Here is a 16748-nt window from a genome sequence, read left to right as displayed (position 1 = left end):
TAAATATAAAAAGTCACATAATAACTTTTTCCTACATAAACATAATCTTTTCCTCACAACAACTTTTAGTGATAAAGATTATTATTAGCAGAGACTAACATCATAGAGGAAGGCTTCTTGAAAGAGGTAGTTTCTGAACTAGGCCTTGAAAGCTGTATGGATAAATGGATGAGAAAGGAGAGACCATTGAGGTGAAGGGAATAAAATAATTTCTGAGAAATCTGTGTGGCTTACAGATTAGACAAAGAGAACATGGGACCATGAAGCTGATGGGCTCCATGGGTTCTCCATAAGGAACCTAGACTGCCTCAGTTCTGGGTATAAAGATGGCAGATAGGAATGAGCATACCATGCTCTCCAGTGAGCAGAGGGGAGCTGAAAGGCAGTGTCTAGGATAGGGACCAGCACTGACCAAGCTGGACAGCATTCTCTTTCAGAGTCTTGTACCTATGGGAAGAAGCAGGTCACCATGGAAAGTGATAGAGGCTTGTCTTGCATAACCTGATGTGTTTGTGTCTCTGCTGGATGGATTTTCATTTTCTCTCATCCGTCTGATATCAGATATTGCCTGAGAGAAGGAATGAGACTCCTCTTGAGGAGAGAGTCACTTGGATCAACTGGCTTCGAACAAGTATTGTAGCTTACCAGGGCCAGTGTTAGTCTTCGTTGCCTGCTGTACATATACATTCCACTCAGACTACCCAAATCCTAGTGAATAAGGGGACTTGACATTTTCTGTGTTTCAAAGAATTGATGGTTGATTTATTTATCTTTTTTCCTAATGCCTTTAGATGGTCGGGACAGATCCTCCAACCTGTCGCTGGAAAGTACAAGTAGTGAACTAAGCACAAGCACCTCAGGTATTAATCGGATATGTCCTGTTCCCCAGTTTTGCCCTGGGAATGAATATTCTTTCACAAGAATATTCACAAGAATTTCAACTGCAGCCTGGGTGGGGTGATTACTAGCTCAGGAGCTAAGAGACAAAGCTGCCTGTATCCCAGGCAGCAGTGAGAGGGAAGGAAGGGTGAGGATGGGCTCAACAAGAAATCTTTCAGAGGCTTCTGTGAGATTTAAAATGGTTGAGGTCTTAAACTGTAGTGAGTTAAAATGGTGGAAGATATAAATTGTGATAGATATAAGAGAGGGTGAGTAAATTTGACCACAGAAAATGTTTCACTACAGTGTCTTGGTTTTTAAATCAAATATAAGGTGGTTGCTAGGGAAATATTCCCAATTATTCAAATACCCAAGTCAACTGGGTTTTATAGAGATTTTTAATTAATAATATAATGAGGAATGAGAGAAAGAGTAGGAAAGGAATAATTATGAAGGGCCTCAAGCCAATATGGCCTAGACCTGAGTCTTAAGAGAGAGAATCAGTCAGTCAGTCTTTTAACACTCACCACAAGGTCTGCCTAAACAAGGATTCTAGTGACACCAGGCCAGCTCCATCTCAGCTGACTTCACCAGAGAGCCTTCCAGCCAGAGACTGTTTCAAAATGCCTCTCTCCAGATCCTCCAGAGGGACAGAGTCCCCTTAGAGGAGCTCCAGCGAGACCTCCTTAGAGATTGTCCTCCAAGAGCTTCCCTTCTCCAGAGCCTCTCTCAAGAGATTCTTCCCAAGCAGTCCTCATCAGAGATCCTCCAAAAGGAATTCCTCCAAAAGGATATATCCTCAAGAGATTCTGCTTTTTCTTATATAGGGGTTTTTCTCCCATGTCACCTCCCCTAAGTCCCTACATCTACCAATCACTGTAGATGCTTTTCCAAAGGACTGACCATCTAAATTCCTGCTAAGTCGACCAATCTCCTCAGTAAGTCTGAACTAGAGAATACACAGCTGAGTCAACTAATCTCATCAAGAGAAAACTTGCCCGACCCTTTTAGGTACCTAGCATCCCATTGTATCAATTCTAAAAACAGGCCTGGCTCAAAGAACTCCTTGCCTTATTATAAGCATGGGTCCAAGTACTTTCATTGTTTAGCAAGGAGTTTTCTCCCCTAAAGCAGTCTTAAGTATGGGTAGAGTAGGGGTCCTCCCGTTTCTGATCCTGGCGAGTTCTCACATCAAAATGGAGAATGTTTCTCAGTAGGGAATTTGTTCCAATTAAGAATTCCCTGATGGGGAAATTTTTAACATTCACAAACCTGAGAGATTTCAAGATTTACACTTCCCTGCCTTTAGCCAAGATCAGCAGAGGTTTCTCAGAACCTGTCACTAGGTAAAATCATCTGGATGTAGAGATAGTCCTTCCTCCCAAGGAGAGGTCAGGTTCTGCCTCCTGGCTTCTCCATGGGGTACTATGATGAAAGGGATTTGAATATTTTACAATGCAAATGATGTGCTTCCCTGATCTTCCCCTTATCCTATGTTCTTATAGAGGGAAGTCTGAGTACTATGTCTGGACGGAGTGAGCTGGAGGTCCAGCTACAATCCCAACCACAAAACCCACTTATTCCCATGATGCTATCTCAGCCTGAGTCACTTCTTGCATCTTGTATTCTCCGAGGGAACTTTGTGGAAGCTCATCAGGTGAGAGGATGGAGCTCAGTGTCCCCTAAGTGGTGAAAGGCTGCATCTCTGGGCATTCCAGAAGGACAAAAAGGCTGTCTCAAGCCAGTACTCCACAGGTGGCTGATCTTTTGAAAGGTAGTATGCCATAGTTTAAGTTTCAGTCCTTCAACTTTGCAGCCTTCTTAAACCAATTTCAAAGGGTGATCAGACTCTCCCCACCCCCCCCCCCCCAAACTTTGATTTAACTTACAAAAAAACTCAACTGCCAAAATACCAATGTTGTCTTATTTTGTTTTGAAGCAAAGAGGACCGTAATTTTCAAGGGACCGGAATATCTATATAGGTGTGTGCCTTAGTTCTTGTGACCTTTGAAAAGTCATTTAGTTTCCCCTCTTTACAGAGGTGACCCAACTCTTGCTCTGCCTACTTCATAGATCATTGTGAGGATCGAATGATACTATATATGGGAAAGCCAAAGCTTGACCAGAATGTGTAAGGTATACAACCACATAGATCGCAATGCATTGGGAATACAGTCAACAAGGGATATATTTCTATTACCAGAGAGGTTTTTTGTGATTTCAAACTCCATATATGAAGACGGGTTTTCAGGGCATACAAGACAACATGACATGATAGAAGATTCACCGGATTTGGGATTGGGGAAATGGATTTGAATTTGGGTTCTACTACTTATTACCACTACCACTTTGGTCTAGTCTTCATTTTTCTCAGTCTCAGTTTCCTCATTTGTAAAATGAAGGATAGATTATATTAGGAGTCAGCAAATTATTACCCAGGGGACAACACTCACTTATTGTAAAAGAACTAAGAAAAGTTTTTACATTAAATTTTCCTATTTCTTAAAATAAAACTTTATTTTAAAAAGTAAAAATCACTTAAATATAATAAAATGTTATTTTAAAATGTAGAAAATCATTTAGCTCACAGGCTGTTGTTTGGAGAGTTTTCTGACCCCTGGACTAAATGAATATCTAAGGTTCTTCTCAGCACTAGATCTGGTGATCCAAAAGTTGACACAAATCCATTATCCTGGCCCTGGTTAAAACACTATGAGAACTATAAAGAAACACATAAATGCAAGACAATACTATTATAATATTATTATTGTGTCAACCAAGGAGCACATAGTTGTCTGAGCCTATTTGAAAAATCAAATTATGGTCAAAGGATCAATTGCCGAGTATGGAGTCAGAGTAATAAATAAACATTTAGATTGTGCATTTAAGGTATGCAAAGCACTTTACATACATTATCTCATTTGCCCCTCTCAACAACCCTGGGAGATATTTGTTAGTGTGATGCCCATTTTACAAGTGAGGAAACAGGCTAAGAATGCTTAAATGACTTGCCCAGGATCACATAGTTAAAAAAATGTCTGAGGCTAGATTTAAACTTTGGTCTGCCTGCCTGCTGGCCCAGAGCTCTCTCCTTTTTGCCACTTAGCTACTAGTAAAGGAACTGGTTAATCTGAAGGTATGTTTTCAAGTTATGATAGTCTGGATTGACAAGTAGATTAGAATATTCTTGTCTTCTGATAAGGGCATCCTCCTTCTCTCCCTAGGACAGTGCACAAGAAGCACTAATGAATTTTTTCTTCTCAAATTCTCAGTTTTATAGACTCCATGCAAACCACTGTCCTATTTGTCTTTGTCATTGCAATATCATCTGATGATCCTTCACAAGTTCCAGGATATAGCTTATCTTAAATTTATTACTTATTGTAATAGTAGCTTCTTGATGACATCAAGAAGCACAGCCTTATTTTTGTAAGAAAACTATTCTGAGATCAGAATACAGGGTGACTATTATGGGCTGTTACTAGCTTTACCTAATAAGTGCCATTTGCTGGCCTTGTCCCAAGTATCTGCTGCATTTCCCTTGGGGTCTTTATCCCTTCATCTAATTTCTATGCCTTTATCTACCCCAAATTACAAAGAGTACTTGGGATCTCTTTCATTTTGGAAAATTTGGAAGGTTGGTGTTGCTCCCACCACTAGATTGCTCCAAACTCCTACCTTCTACATAATCAAGCTCTTCTTAGTAATATTCTTCATTGTCCCTCAATTCCAAGGCCATAGTATCTAGCAAGGCAGCAAGGGACAGTGGAAGAGAATACTGACCAGCAATCACAGGTCCAGGATTCTAGTTCCAGGGCTGCCTCTTAATTACTTACTTCAATTCAGGCAACAACCTGGTTGTTTAGGGCTATAAACTATTGCCAACTAGCCATCTAATAGTAATACCACTGGGAAAAATCCCAGATGACAGGAGCAGTTCTTACTCTCCTTCATCCACTTGTCTTTACATCCTTTCTCTAGTAATAACCAATCCTAATCCATGTAGCCTCCCACCCCTCACTTTAAGTCCCATTTTTCTTCCATCTGTCCCTTTCCCCTTGAAGATTTTTCAGCCACTCTTCCTACCCCTTGTATGCTGATTGTATGCAGATAATAGTTCCCATTTGTATAGTACTTTTATAGCTTACAAAACATTTTTCTTATGAAACGCCATCCAAGAGAATTAGTGCAAATGTTTTTATCCCCATTTTTCATAAAGAAACTGAAGCCCATTTAAGTTAAATGACTTACCCACAGTCACAAAGTTAGTGTTAAACAGGTAGTGAATCTCAGAGCCAAGACTCAAGCCTGTTTCTTCTGAGTCCTCCAAAATTCTAAGCTGCTTCAACACCCTTTGACCTGCTTTCAGATCCAGGGCTGCCTCATGACCCTGATCTGTCAAAACCTTGTCATGCATGATATTTACAAGATAAACATTCTGTAGAAATTTATAAATCCCCTGGGCACTGCCATAGAAATAATCCATCCATTATCCCCTTGTGGCAGGTGGTGTTCATGTTTGACCTGAAGTCCTCTCCCAGCTATGGTGAGCTCATGTTTATGGAACGCTACCAAGAAGTGATCCAAGAATTGGCCCAAGTAGAGAACAAGATTGAAAACACAATCTCAGAGGGGGGTAGTACCACTGTCCGACGGACTGGCAGTGGCCGCTCGACTCTGCAGGCCATTGGCAGTGCTGCTGCAGCAGGTGAGAACATGTTTTTTTCTGACTAGAGGAGATAGGCAGTGTTGCATGATACCTATGCAGGGTTCTTGATCTTCCCTATATCATGGACAACTTTAGCAAAATATGGAATCCAGATCTGTTCCACCTCCCCTACAGTATGTTCCAGATTCCTACCATTTTAAACACTCCCTTAAAGTTACCTACTATGTCTAGAGTTAAGAGAGATAATCTTGGGGGCAGCTAGATGGCTCAGTGGATTGAGAGCCAGGCCTAGAGATGAGGGTCCTGGGTTCAAATGTGGCTTTAGATATTTCCTAGCAGTGTGACTCTTGGCAAGTCACTTAAATCCCTATTGCCTAGCCCTTATCTCTCTTCTGCCTTGGAACTAATTCACAGTATTGATTCTGAGACAAGGTAAGGGTTTTAAAAAATAAAAAAAGAGGGGAAATCTTTCATGCTGCCTCTATTTTGTTGGCATAAGCCCTAGTGTTTCTGTATATGCCTGAGAATTTTGCTTCCTTCTCAGTGTAGTTGTTCAGGCTTTGTAAAGAAAGTTATTTTGTTTCATTATTAGAGAAGAGAGTATTTTCTAGTGCTGATGCTAAACACTGGGAGTCGGCTATCTACTCGAACCTTGACTTCAGTGTTAAAGGACCTTTTAATTTCTTAAAAGTTTGTCCTTTGTTCCCACACACACACACTCAACCCTCCCTACTCAATCTCCCCCCCATCTCTTCACACATTTTTTTAACCTTGTCACAACTACCAGTGTTCAGTAAAGTAAAAAGTACCATGGAGTTAAGTCCCAGCTTACAAGAGCATCCTTATTTGACTTGACAAAGAGGGCTACCCTACTCCTTTCATCAGCCAGCCCCTATACACAGAACATTATACACACATTCCTCCCACCTTCTCCAGCAGATTGCCTGCAATATTATCCTCACTTCTTCAAGTATCTTCAGTCTCTTCCTAAGGATTCTTTCCCTATTGCCCACAAAAATGGCCCTGAACTATAGTTACCTCTCTCCTATTCTATGTATTGCATATGTACCTATTTGTTTTTATTCTCTCTCCCCCATTAGTATAATGTCTTCAAGGATTGGGACTGTTTTAGCTTCTTTTTTACTTTTCTTTATATTCCCCAGAGCTTAGCACAATTCCTGGCATATAGTAAACTCCTGTGTTTGTTGTTTGATTGAATCATTTCTTTTTTGTTTCCAACTAGAAACACAGTTCTTTTTTACCTCTTTTAAGGTTTTCTCTTGGCTTCCCTTAATTATAACCATGCATACTATCTTAATTTCTCTTGACGCTAATGGATGAAATAGATCTGTGGTGAGAATTAATGTGTTTATCTACTAACCTACAAAGAATTTGCCATTATTTTGATTTATCTTTATTTGTTAATAATAATAACAACAGTTGCAATTGGAATCATCACATCTCTCCCACCACCCTAATTCAGGCATTCATTAACTCCCACCTAGACCAGTGGTGTCAAACTCAGATAGTAATGGGGCCACCAACTATACATAAGGACCACATATTAACTTTTTTTTAATGAACACAAACAAGTTCATAAAAAGCACTACACAATTTAACCATTGTCCCAAAATAACATGTGAATTTGCTCAATCATCCAACAACAGATTTTCTGTTTTTGTGTGTGATTGAGATTTCTATTTATTTATTTTGTATTTTGAGCCAAATTCTCCCTCCCCATCTCTCCCCTTCTCCCTACTGAGACAGCAAGCAATCTGATATAGATTATACATGTACAATAATGTAAAACATTTTTCCATATTAGTTATTTTGTGTAAGATGACTTGAACAAAAAACAAGGAAGAAAGAAAGTAAAATAGAGTATACTTTTGCCTGAAGTCAGACTGCCTCAGTTCTTTCTCTGAAGGCAGATGACTCTTTTCATCATGAGTCCTTGGGGATTATCTTGGATCACTGTATTGCTAAGGATAGCTGAATCATTCACCATTTTTTATCATATAATATTGCCATTCTTCTGTAGAGTATTGTCCTGGATGTGCTCACTTCACCTTCACATATTAACTTAGAAAGCCATATATTAACATTATCTATATCCTATTATACTTTAGCATATACTTTATTTTGTTAAATATTTCCCAGTTACATTTTAATTAGTTTGGGCTGCATAGTGTGTGACACTTCTGACCTGAACGATTGCCATTGCCTTCTAACTGGTTTGTCTTCCTCAAGTCTGTCCCTTCTACACAGCTACCAAAGCAGTATTCCTAATACACAGGTCTGACCAAGTCACTCCCTTCCTGATAAAGCAGTTCCTTCTTTCCTTTGGGATAAAATACAAACTCCCTTGAATTCACAACCTGTCTCTGACCTGCCTTACCAGACTTATTCCCAAGTTTTCTCCCTCACACACTCTGTGTTCCATCAAACTTCCACTTGCTGTTCCTCCCACACAACATTTCAACAACTGTTTCCCTGCCTTTGCATGACTGGTTTTATTATGCTAAGAGAACATCTGTATGCCTGGAATGTTCTCTCTTCTCACCTCTGCCTTTTAGAAAACTCAGTTCCCTTCCAGGTTCAGCTCAAGCACTGCCTCTTACATGAGTCCTTTCCATATCCCCCCTTCCTTCCCAATTCTTAGTACCTTTCCCCTCAAAAAAAAAAAACACCCTACTTTTTACTTATTACCTATATATTCTTAAATCTGTACATATTGTTTGTCCCCAGTACAATGTAAAGGCAAAGACTTGGGAATAGCTCAGTGGGTTGAGAGCTAGACCCAGAAATAGGAGGTGCTGGGTTCAAATTTGACCTCAGACACTTCCTAGCTGTGTGACCTTGGGCAAGTCACTTAACTTCTATTGCCTAGCCCTTGCTGCTCTTCTACCTTGGAGCCAAAACACAGTATAAATTCTAAGATAGAAAGTAAGGGTTTTTTTAAAAATTAAAATTAAAAGAGTAAAGACAAAAAACTATCCCTTTTTTGTCTGTATTCCTAGCATGGTACTTCACCTATAGTGTATAAAAATGCTTTTTTGATTAGTTGGTAATGATCATTTCAATTTCCTGTTTTTATTGTACTGCTCCTTTTCCAGGCATGGTATTTTACTCTATCTCTGATGTAACTGATAAACTGCTTAGCATCTCTGTAGACCCCATCCCGATCCTTCAGGAGGACTTCTGGATAAGCGGCAAGCATATGGAACCCACTGCTCCCTTGAGGGACATTCTGGAAGACCTCAGTCCCCCAGCTATGGCTGCATTTGATCTAGCCTGCACCCAGTGCCAACTATGGAAAACTTGCAAGCAGCTTCTGGAAACAGCTGAACGACGTCTGCATAGTAGCTTTGAGAGCCGAGGTGAGTATGCTTTGTACTTTGTCCCTTTAGCTTCTATTGAGATGGATTTCCTCTCCTTTATCCCATAAGGAGAAAAATGGGATTTTCTGAAAGTGAGAGGGGTGGGGAATGTAGGTGGCACAGTGGATAGAGTGCCAGGCCAGGAGTTGGAAGGACCTTGGTTCAAATTTGGCCTCAGATACTTCCTAGCTATGCATCTCTGGGCAAGTCACTTAACCCCAGGATTGCCTAGCCCTTACCATTCTTCAAAAGGTAAAGGGTTTTTGTTATGTTTTGTTTTGTTTTAAATAATAATTTTTTACAGTTGTTTTTTTTTTTAAGAAAAGAAAGTGAGAAGAGAAAGAGTTGTCACTCAGCCCTCTTCTTATTTCTTCTTTATCTCTAGTCCAAACTAAATATAGGGTCAAGCATGCCTCGTTGAAAAACCTGTTTAAATAAGCAAACTTATTTATGGGATGCTAAACAAGTAAAATTCTGACTCACCTTTGTAGAAGCTTCTCTAATTTAGGGAAGGTTTAATGAAAAGTGATTTTTTTTTCCCCAGGGTAAAAGATAGTAGTTAAGCACTGCCTTAAGTTTTATTAGGTTTCTGTAACCAAAAGGTCTTCATCTTGAAGGTTGGAAGGAAAGAAAACTAAGAGAGAAAGGTGCTCCATGGTGAGCTAATGAAACATTAGCTTGAGGTTAGAGGAAAACTAAGCTAAGCCCCAACCCAATCAGTCCCATCTTATCATTATGCTCCAGATGTTAGAAGAACCCTGTGAAAAAAGTAGTGGAAAAAAAAAATCTAATCCTTCTCAGAGGAGCAGAGTGAGGGGAATAAAATTGAGTCATGAAGTGGACAGCTGCTCCTTAAAAGCAAAACTGTCCCTTCTAATCCATCAAATCATTTCTGACCTTTTGGTTAAAATGCCATTTGATTTTCATTTCATTTTGTTAAGAAGTGTTCATTTCATTACTCTTAGGTACTTTCCTCCCCACCAGCCACCTTGCGTGGTCATCAGAATTTTATTTTGTAACGGGTAAAGAAAAATTGAGTCCTGGCTCCTGCAGTTTTAGCAATGATAACCTTGTCATTTATTGAGCATCTCTTATGTCCCTAACCATGTATGGTGGTGGGAGTACCAAAGAGATAAGACATATCACCATAAGGACTTATTCTCCACCTGGGAAGATAAGAAATGTCCAAAGATAGTCCTAGCCCAATAAACCCTTCAGAATTACTGCCGCTGGGAGAACACCACAATAGCCAATGGCCATAAATCAAAGGAATTCAGATTTTCCAGGTCTACTGCAGTCTGTCATACCAGGCTATAGATACAAAGCCACGATTCTGTCACTGCAGACCACATGGTAAGGTTATTACGTTGACCAGCAGTTCACATCCCATAGTAAAGAAAGAAGAAAAAATATTTAGCCTCCTATCTCCTAGAGGAGAGAAAATCACAAAGATAGAGCACTGAAATTTTAATTTCTAGAAGCACCTACCCTCACCATATTCCCTCACTGTTATTTCTTCCCAGGTCGAAAACTTGACTATGTTCTCCTGAACTCTGATGGCATTAGAGGCTTTCCAGTTGTTATTCAGCAAATTGGCAAACTTCTCAACTATCCTTTTGTGCCAACAGGGCAAGCTAAATCTGGTAAGTTATTTTCCCACCTTTCTTTCCTTGACTAACGCATTAGGAGTCTGCTATTAGGTTCTCTCTTCAACCTTAATCTCATTTGCTTTCCATAGACAGTACAGAAGAGAAAACTGGCAGTCACCCTCGGTACAGTGTTACAGAGCTACTTCAGATGTGCCTCCCAAGCCTGACAGAGGACTGTGCATCAAACCAAGCCACACTCTGCCAACAGCGAGAGCAGATTCTTCAGACACTCCTGCAGGCACTGCAACTGCCAGGTCAGCCATGTTTTTCGCAATCTCCTAAAGATTGCTAATGGAAAAAAAGAAACAAGGGCTCAAATAGGGGGAAAAAACAAAGCTGGGAATTAGAGAGGAAGGGTAATATCAGCATTTGAGGGAGACCTCAGTGACCATCTAAACCAAATTGTACCTACCCACCCAGCCTTCACTTTACAAAAAATGGCTAACACGTGGGATGAAAAAGCATGATTCAAAAAGAATGGTGCATGGGGCTAAATCTAATATGGTGAAATTTAAGTAGTGATCAATGTAGTTCTGTACTTGGTTTTATTTTTTTTAAACCCTTACCTTCCATCTTGGAGTCAATACTGTGTGTTGGTTCCAAGGCAAAAGAGTGGTAAGGGCTAGGCAATGGGGGTCAAGTGATTTGCCCAGAGTCACACAGCTAGGAAGTGGCTGAGGCCAGATTTGAACCTAGGACCTCCCGTCTCTAGGACTGGCTCTTAATCCATTGAGCTACCCAGCTGCCCCCTGTACCTGGTTTAAAAAAAATCAGGTTTATTTCATAAATATAAGATGAGAACATATATAGTCTTTTTGGAAAAAACCTGGAGGTTTTAGTGAATTACAAGTTCACTAGGAGAAGTCAAGTCATAAGAGGTCATCCAAGAAAGATGTAGATTTAGGATTCATTTCAAGAGGCACAGGGTCCAAAACTCAGAATATAATAATCATCCTTCTGCCTTCTGCTCTAGTTGGATCACATTATGAATGTAGGTTCAATGCTACATGCCACATTTCAGAAAATATACTGATAATGTGACAGATCTCTAAGAGAATGGCTACTCAGAGGGTAAAGGGCCTCAAGATCATTCCATATAAGGATGAGTGGAAGGACCTGGGAATATTTAGCCTGAAAAAGATTTAGGGAAAATATGGTAGCCATTGTCAGGTATGTGAAAGATATATAGAAGAAAGAAGGAAGGAAACATGTTATTATTGAGCATCCTCCATGTACCAAGCACTTTCTACATTTTCTCTCCTTTGATCCTCACTATAGCCTTATAAGATAGGTGTATTATTATCCCCATTTTATAGATGAGGAAACTGACTCAGAGATTAAATAACTTCTCCAGGGTCACACAGCTAGTAAGTGCCAGAGGACAGATTTGAACTTAAGTCTTCTTGATTTCCAGGCTCAGAGCTCTATCCATTGTACTACCAGCTACTTTTTCCTGCTTAGACTCAAAGAATAGGAGTAGGAAGATCCAGAGAGGGAACTTTAGATTTCATGTCAGGAAAAATTATATCTATCCAAAAGTGCATTGGGTGGTAGCAGGTTCATTGAAAGTTTTCATACTAAATGACTGTCAGATATGCTCTTATTCAATTTTGGGTTAGATCCTTTGGCTTATGTGTTTCTGGAATTACTGCTTCCATTTCTATGAAAGGCTCTGACCTTGGTCCTCATCACCCTTTACACTCTTTAATTTGGTTAACATAGTTTCAGTTATCTTCATTACTTGATTGACTCCCAAATTCTTATTTCCATATATTATGTCTTTTCATCTCCAGCCCAAATCACCCACTGCCTTCTAGACCTAATGACATGAATGTCCAAAACAGAGCTCAGCACCCACCCCTTCTCCAAACATCCCTCTTTCTATTGAAGGCACCATCATTCTTATGTTCACTCAGGTGTATATACTGGATTCTTCCCTCTTTTCCTCATTCCACAATGTCTCCTTTTTTCCCACCCACATGGTTACTTTCCTTGGTTAGGCCTATATCATCTCTTGCCTGTAATCATTTCCTAATTGGTCTCCTTGTGTCAAATCTCTCATTTCCCCAATCCATCCTTCAATAGCCAAAATAACTTCCCTAGGGCACAAATCTCACCATGTCATTCCCCTACTCAAAAATATCTGTGATTCCTTGTTATCTCTGGGATAAAATACAAGGTCCATTTGCCCAGCATTTTAAGCTATTCACAGTCTGGCTTCAACCCACTGATATAGAATTATTGCACCTTCACATATTCTATATTCTAACCATATTGCCAATAAATTACTCCCATGTTATCTCTCAACTCTGTGCCTTTGTGTTCCAGGAATGAGGAATGATTATAACATTCCCATTTCTCATTCTTTTTTATAATCTTTCAAGGCTTCATTCAGCTATGACGCTTTCTTTGAAATCTTTACTAATATGTGTACATAGTAGATCCCCATTAAGAGAATATAAGCTTATTGGAAGCGAGGATTAGAGAGGTTACTAAATGATTGTTTAATTGAATTGAATTATGATCAGTAGAGTAGAATAGAGAACTCAGTAGTAGAATCCAATGAATATAAAAGATTAGTGTTTGATAAACTTAGATTCAAGGGGAATAGAATTTTCAGTAAAAACTGCTGAAAAAACTGGATGGTTTTATGGGTGGTTTGGATCCACACTTCACACTAGTATTAGTGATCCAGATATTTTTTAACTATCATAAATGAATTGAGAGAATAATAAGTATTTGTTTCAATTGTGGAGTAGGGGGTCATTTTTATTAATCAAATAGAATCATTGGAGACAGAATTGATGAGTTTGATCATTAATTGAGGAATTGAATTATACAAATTATGCATGGTTCCATCAGACTTCCCCAGGTAATATATATCATAGTCCTGTGTATATGTTTTCCTATCTGTAAGGTGAGTGATGAAGGTCTTCAGGGTAATATGTCATTATCACCTCTAGTTATACAGCCTTATACCCAAATAGTAGTCACTAAATTTCAGCACCCTTCACCTGAACACTTCTGTGCCATGGATTAAGGCACTCTCATGCAGCATGATCTTGGATCTGTGAAGACGGGATTAACTCTCCCCTGCCTACTTTTAAATTTAATCACCAGAAGTGCATACACCCTGTGTAATGCCTAAAGTGGGTGACAACTCAGAAATGACTGACCACCCCCTGAGCAGTCCTAAGCAAAGTTATAGACAGTAATTATTCCCCATAAAGTGGAGGAAGGGACAGGAAAGAGGTTTAGGATTGTCTGACCTGATTCCTTCAAACACAAGCTTTTCCTCAGTTCAAGTCAGGAATAAAATCTTAGATCCTTCACACTAAGAAATTATTTGGTATATTGATATATTGAGATTTTTTTTTTAAACCCTTACCTTCCATCTTGGAGTCAATACTATGTATTGGCTCCAAGGCAGAAGAGTGGTAAGGGCTAGGCAATGGGGGTCAAGTGACTTGCCCAGGGTCACACAGCTAGGAAGTGGCTGAGGCCAGATTTGAACCTAGGACCTCCTGTCTCTAGGCCTGGTTCTCAATCCACTGAGCTACCCAGCTGCCCCCTATTGAGAATTATTTATTTGTCTATTCCTGCCTTATAAGCAAATAGCTGCAAACAGTCTGCAAACAGAAGCCAGATTTAGAACTGAGTCCTAATCTGTGAGTTGTAATGAAAATTTATCAAAAAGTACAACAGTCCTTCACTGCTTTCTTTTTATTCTCTGCAGAACCTAAAGGCAACCCACTATCTTCTTTAGTGGCACAGAAATCTCAGAAACTGCCTGAAACAGGAGCCCACCCTGTGCAGATTCAGACACATCTTCTCATGAAGAACTTAAGCAGCCAAATCCCAGTAGACAGCAAGCAAGCCGACTATGTAGGTGCCTTCTTCAGCTATTCAAATACCATGGCTTCTGTGCTCCTTCGAAGCCTGAGTTCTGAGCCTGGTAAGTAGCAGATTTAGGGAAGTGCTTGCTTTTGAGAATAGGAGTTATTATATAAAAGGAAGGACTCTGATATGTTGGAGGGGTTCTGAGATAACCCAAACCAGGTGCCCTAAATATGACTTCAAAGACTTTCAGTACAGATGTGTGACTTTGAGGCCCCAGAATAAAGAGTGTTTGGCAAAAGTGCTAGTTAACAGAAAAATGGTTTGTCTGTCTCTCTTTTACAAATGGTTCAGTGTGAGAAATATCATCTCTTCCCTGTAGATTCTCATTCCTTACACACTGAAAAAGTATGTCTGAATGGAACTATAGAGTTCTGGTAGGGATCAGACAAACTGAAGTCAGAAGGAATGCTGCCAATGCAATTGGCCTAGAGAGAACAAAGAGATGAATTTAAGGGTGCTCCCAGTACATCTTTGGCTTCTTTCCATGCGTATTCCTCGATGCCTCCAAGAAGCCTATGTCCTCCTGCTGAGATAGACAATTGCCCTTGATCCATTTCTCTTTTTTCCTCCTCCCATTACAGATCATGTAATGAAGGTGAAAGTGGGGAACCCTTTTGTCATTCTGCAACAGAGCCCTTCCCAACTGATGTCTCATCTCCTCCTTGAAAGGCAGATTCCCCCTGACAGGTGAGTACTTTGATCTGTTTCTTTATACAGATCCTTCCATTTCTGCACCATCAGGAAAACTCTTGATGGATGGAAATTGGAATCAGACAGGGAATTAGACCTGAGATCTCTTTACTAAACTAACTCAGCTTTTACTTGCATTAATACTTCATGATTTCTCAGTTTCCTTCCTCCCCTTACCTGTACCAAAATGAGTTTTCATATTTGATTCTCTTTTACTCCTTTTTCTACAGGCTAGCATCCCTTCTGACTCAAGAAGACCTCAGCCTGAGTGTGCCACAAATTATCATAAGCTGCTGCTGCCAGCCCCTTACCCTTTGCCTTCCTCGGCAGAGCCAACAGATTGGGTCCCTTCTGACCCGTTTGGGTACATTGGCACAGGTGCATACCTCCCATTACCTGGCTGACATTCCACTTCCTAGTCTTACTCCAGCAGAACCAAACGAGAAACCCATGTTGGATCCCTCTTCTCCCTCCTTATCAAGTGATTCACCACTCCCTGCCCTCACAGCTTCAGCCTTAACTTTCCTCAAGTCCCACTCAAAACTGCTGACAGCTCTGGCTTGCCTGGGGGTTACCCTGGGGTCACAAGTCCCCAAGCCCAGTCTATCATGGAAAGAACTATGTGGCCGGAGAGAGGCACCTCTGACCCCAGAACAGATAGCCCGAGAATGTGAGATCCTCCTGGAGCAAGTCCCTATGTTGGAAACCTTCCTCATGGCTGCCTGGGGGCCTCTCCAGGGTACCAGTGAGGAGGAACAGAGTTTGGCAGGGGGCTTGTGTGGCCAGACTTGTGTCTCTACTGTTCTCCTGGGCTTACACTCTCCTGTTGCTGTGGATGTGCTGACAAAGGCCTTTGAGGAAGCATTAGTAGCCAGAAATTGGTCCCGGGCCCTTCAGCTCATGGAATTGTATGGACAAGACATAGAGGAACTGAGCAACATAAAGGATGTCGTTCTCAGCTGTGCCACCGTGAATGGTAAGGAGGATCAGTACTTCTCTTTTGAAAGGAAACAGGGCTCTGTGAAAGACAGAAAGAATTGTGTTGGAAGGAAGGAAATTCACTTCTTAGGAAAATGGAGAAGTTAGAGCTCATAGGTTCTGCCCCCACTTCAGGAAAAGTTGATTCCTATGGTTTGTCACATGTGTGAAGTTGGACTGGGAAGCAGGTGTTTGCATGTAGTTTGCTAGTGATGGTAGTGATAGTGATGGCAAAGAGCAGAGTTGGAGCAGATTCTCTGAGGCATCTCAGTTACAGTGATCCTCTTTGGGATGTCACTGAGTTGGAGATGGCAGAGAATGTTCCTAATACTCCTATTGATCAGATATCCCTAAAACAGTCCTCTGTGTAAAGAATGGAAGACCTTTGAGAGCTTGCATACTTGCAGTACTTACAGTATGTAAGTCCTATGCTTGGGGTCCATATTGTCCTCACTTAGTATTAGATAAATGTGTGTTCTTGAATGATGGTTAGAGGAAGGGGGTAGAGAAGAAAGTTGTCATTATTATAAGTGATAGAGCTAAATTTATCACCCAGCTGCTATTTCATGACACTGAGTTAAAATTCCTTCAGCACTTGGCTTC

At 40.4% G+C, this 16748-nt stretch overlaps 1 protein-coding gene across 4 annotated transcripts in view; it reads left to right on the top strand.

The window, feature by feature from the left end:
• ZFYVE26 (zinc finger FYVE-type containing 26) overlaps positions 1-16748 on the top strand; it is a 102771-nt gene that overhangs the window by 39829 nt on the left and 46194 nt on the right. For all 4 annotated transcript variants that reach the window (XM_007473086.3, XM_007473085.3, XM_001378401.5 and 1 more), the window contains exons 13-21: positions 792-860; positions 2385-2536; positions 5386-5587; positions 8665-8928; positions 10452-10571; positions 10667-10831; positions 14314-14532; positions 15059-15164; positions 15398-16143. In XM_007473086.3, coding sequence (XP_007473148.3) covers positions 792-860; positions 2385-2536; positions 5386-5587; positions 8665-8928; positions 10452-10571; positions 10667-10831; positions 14314-14532; positions 15059-15164; positions 15398-16143 — 2043 coding nt within the window. The remainder of the gene's footprint in view (positions 1-791; positions 861-2384; positions 2537-5385; positions 5588-8664; positions 8929-10451; positions 10572-10666; positions 10832-14313; positions 14533-15058; positions 15165-15397; positions 16144-16748) is intronic.

Source organism: Monodelphis domestica, chromosome 1, assembly GCF_027887165.1.
Source record: "Monodelphis domestica isolate mMonDom1 chromosome 1, mMonDom1.pri, whole genome shotgun sequence".
Classification (NCBI taxonomy): domain Eukaryota; kingdom Metazoa; phylum Chordata; class Mammalia; order Didelphimorphia; family Didelphidae; genus Monodelphis; species Monodelphis domestica.
This window is presented reverse-complemented; position numbering and strand designations above follow the sequence as displayed.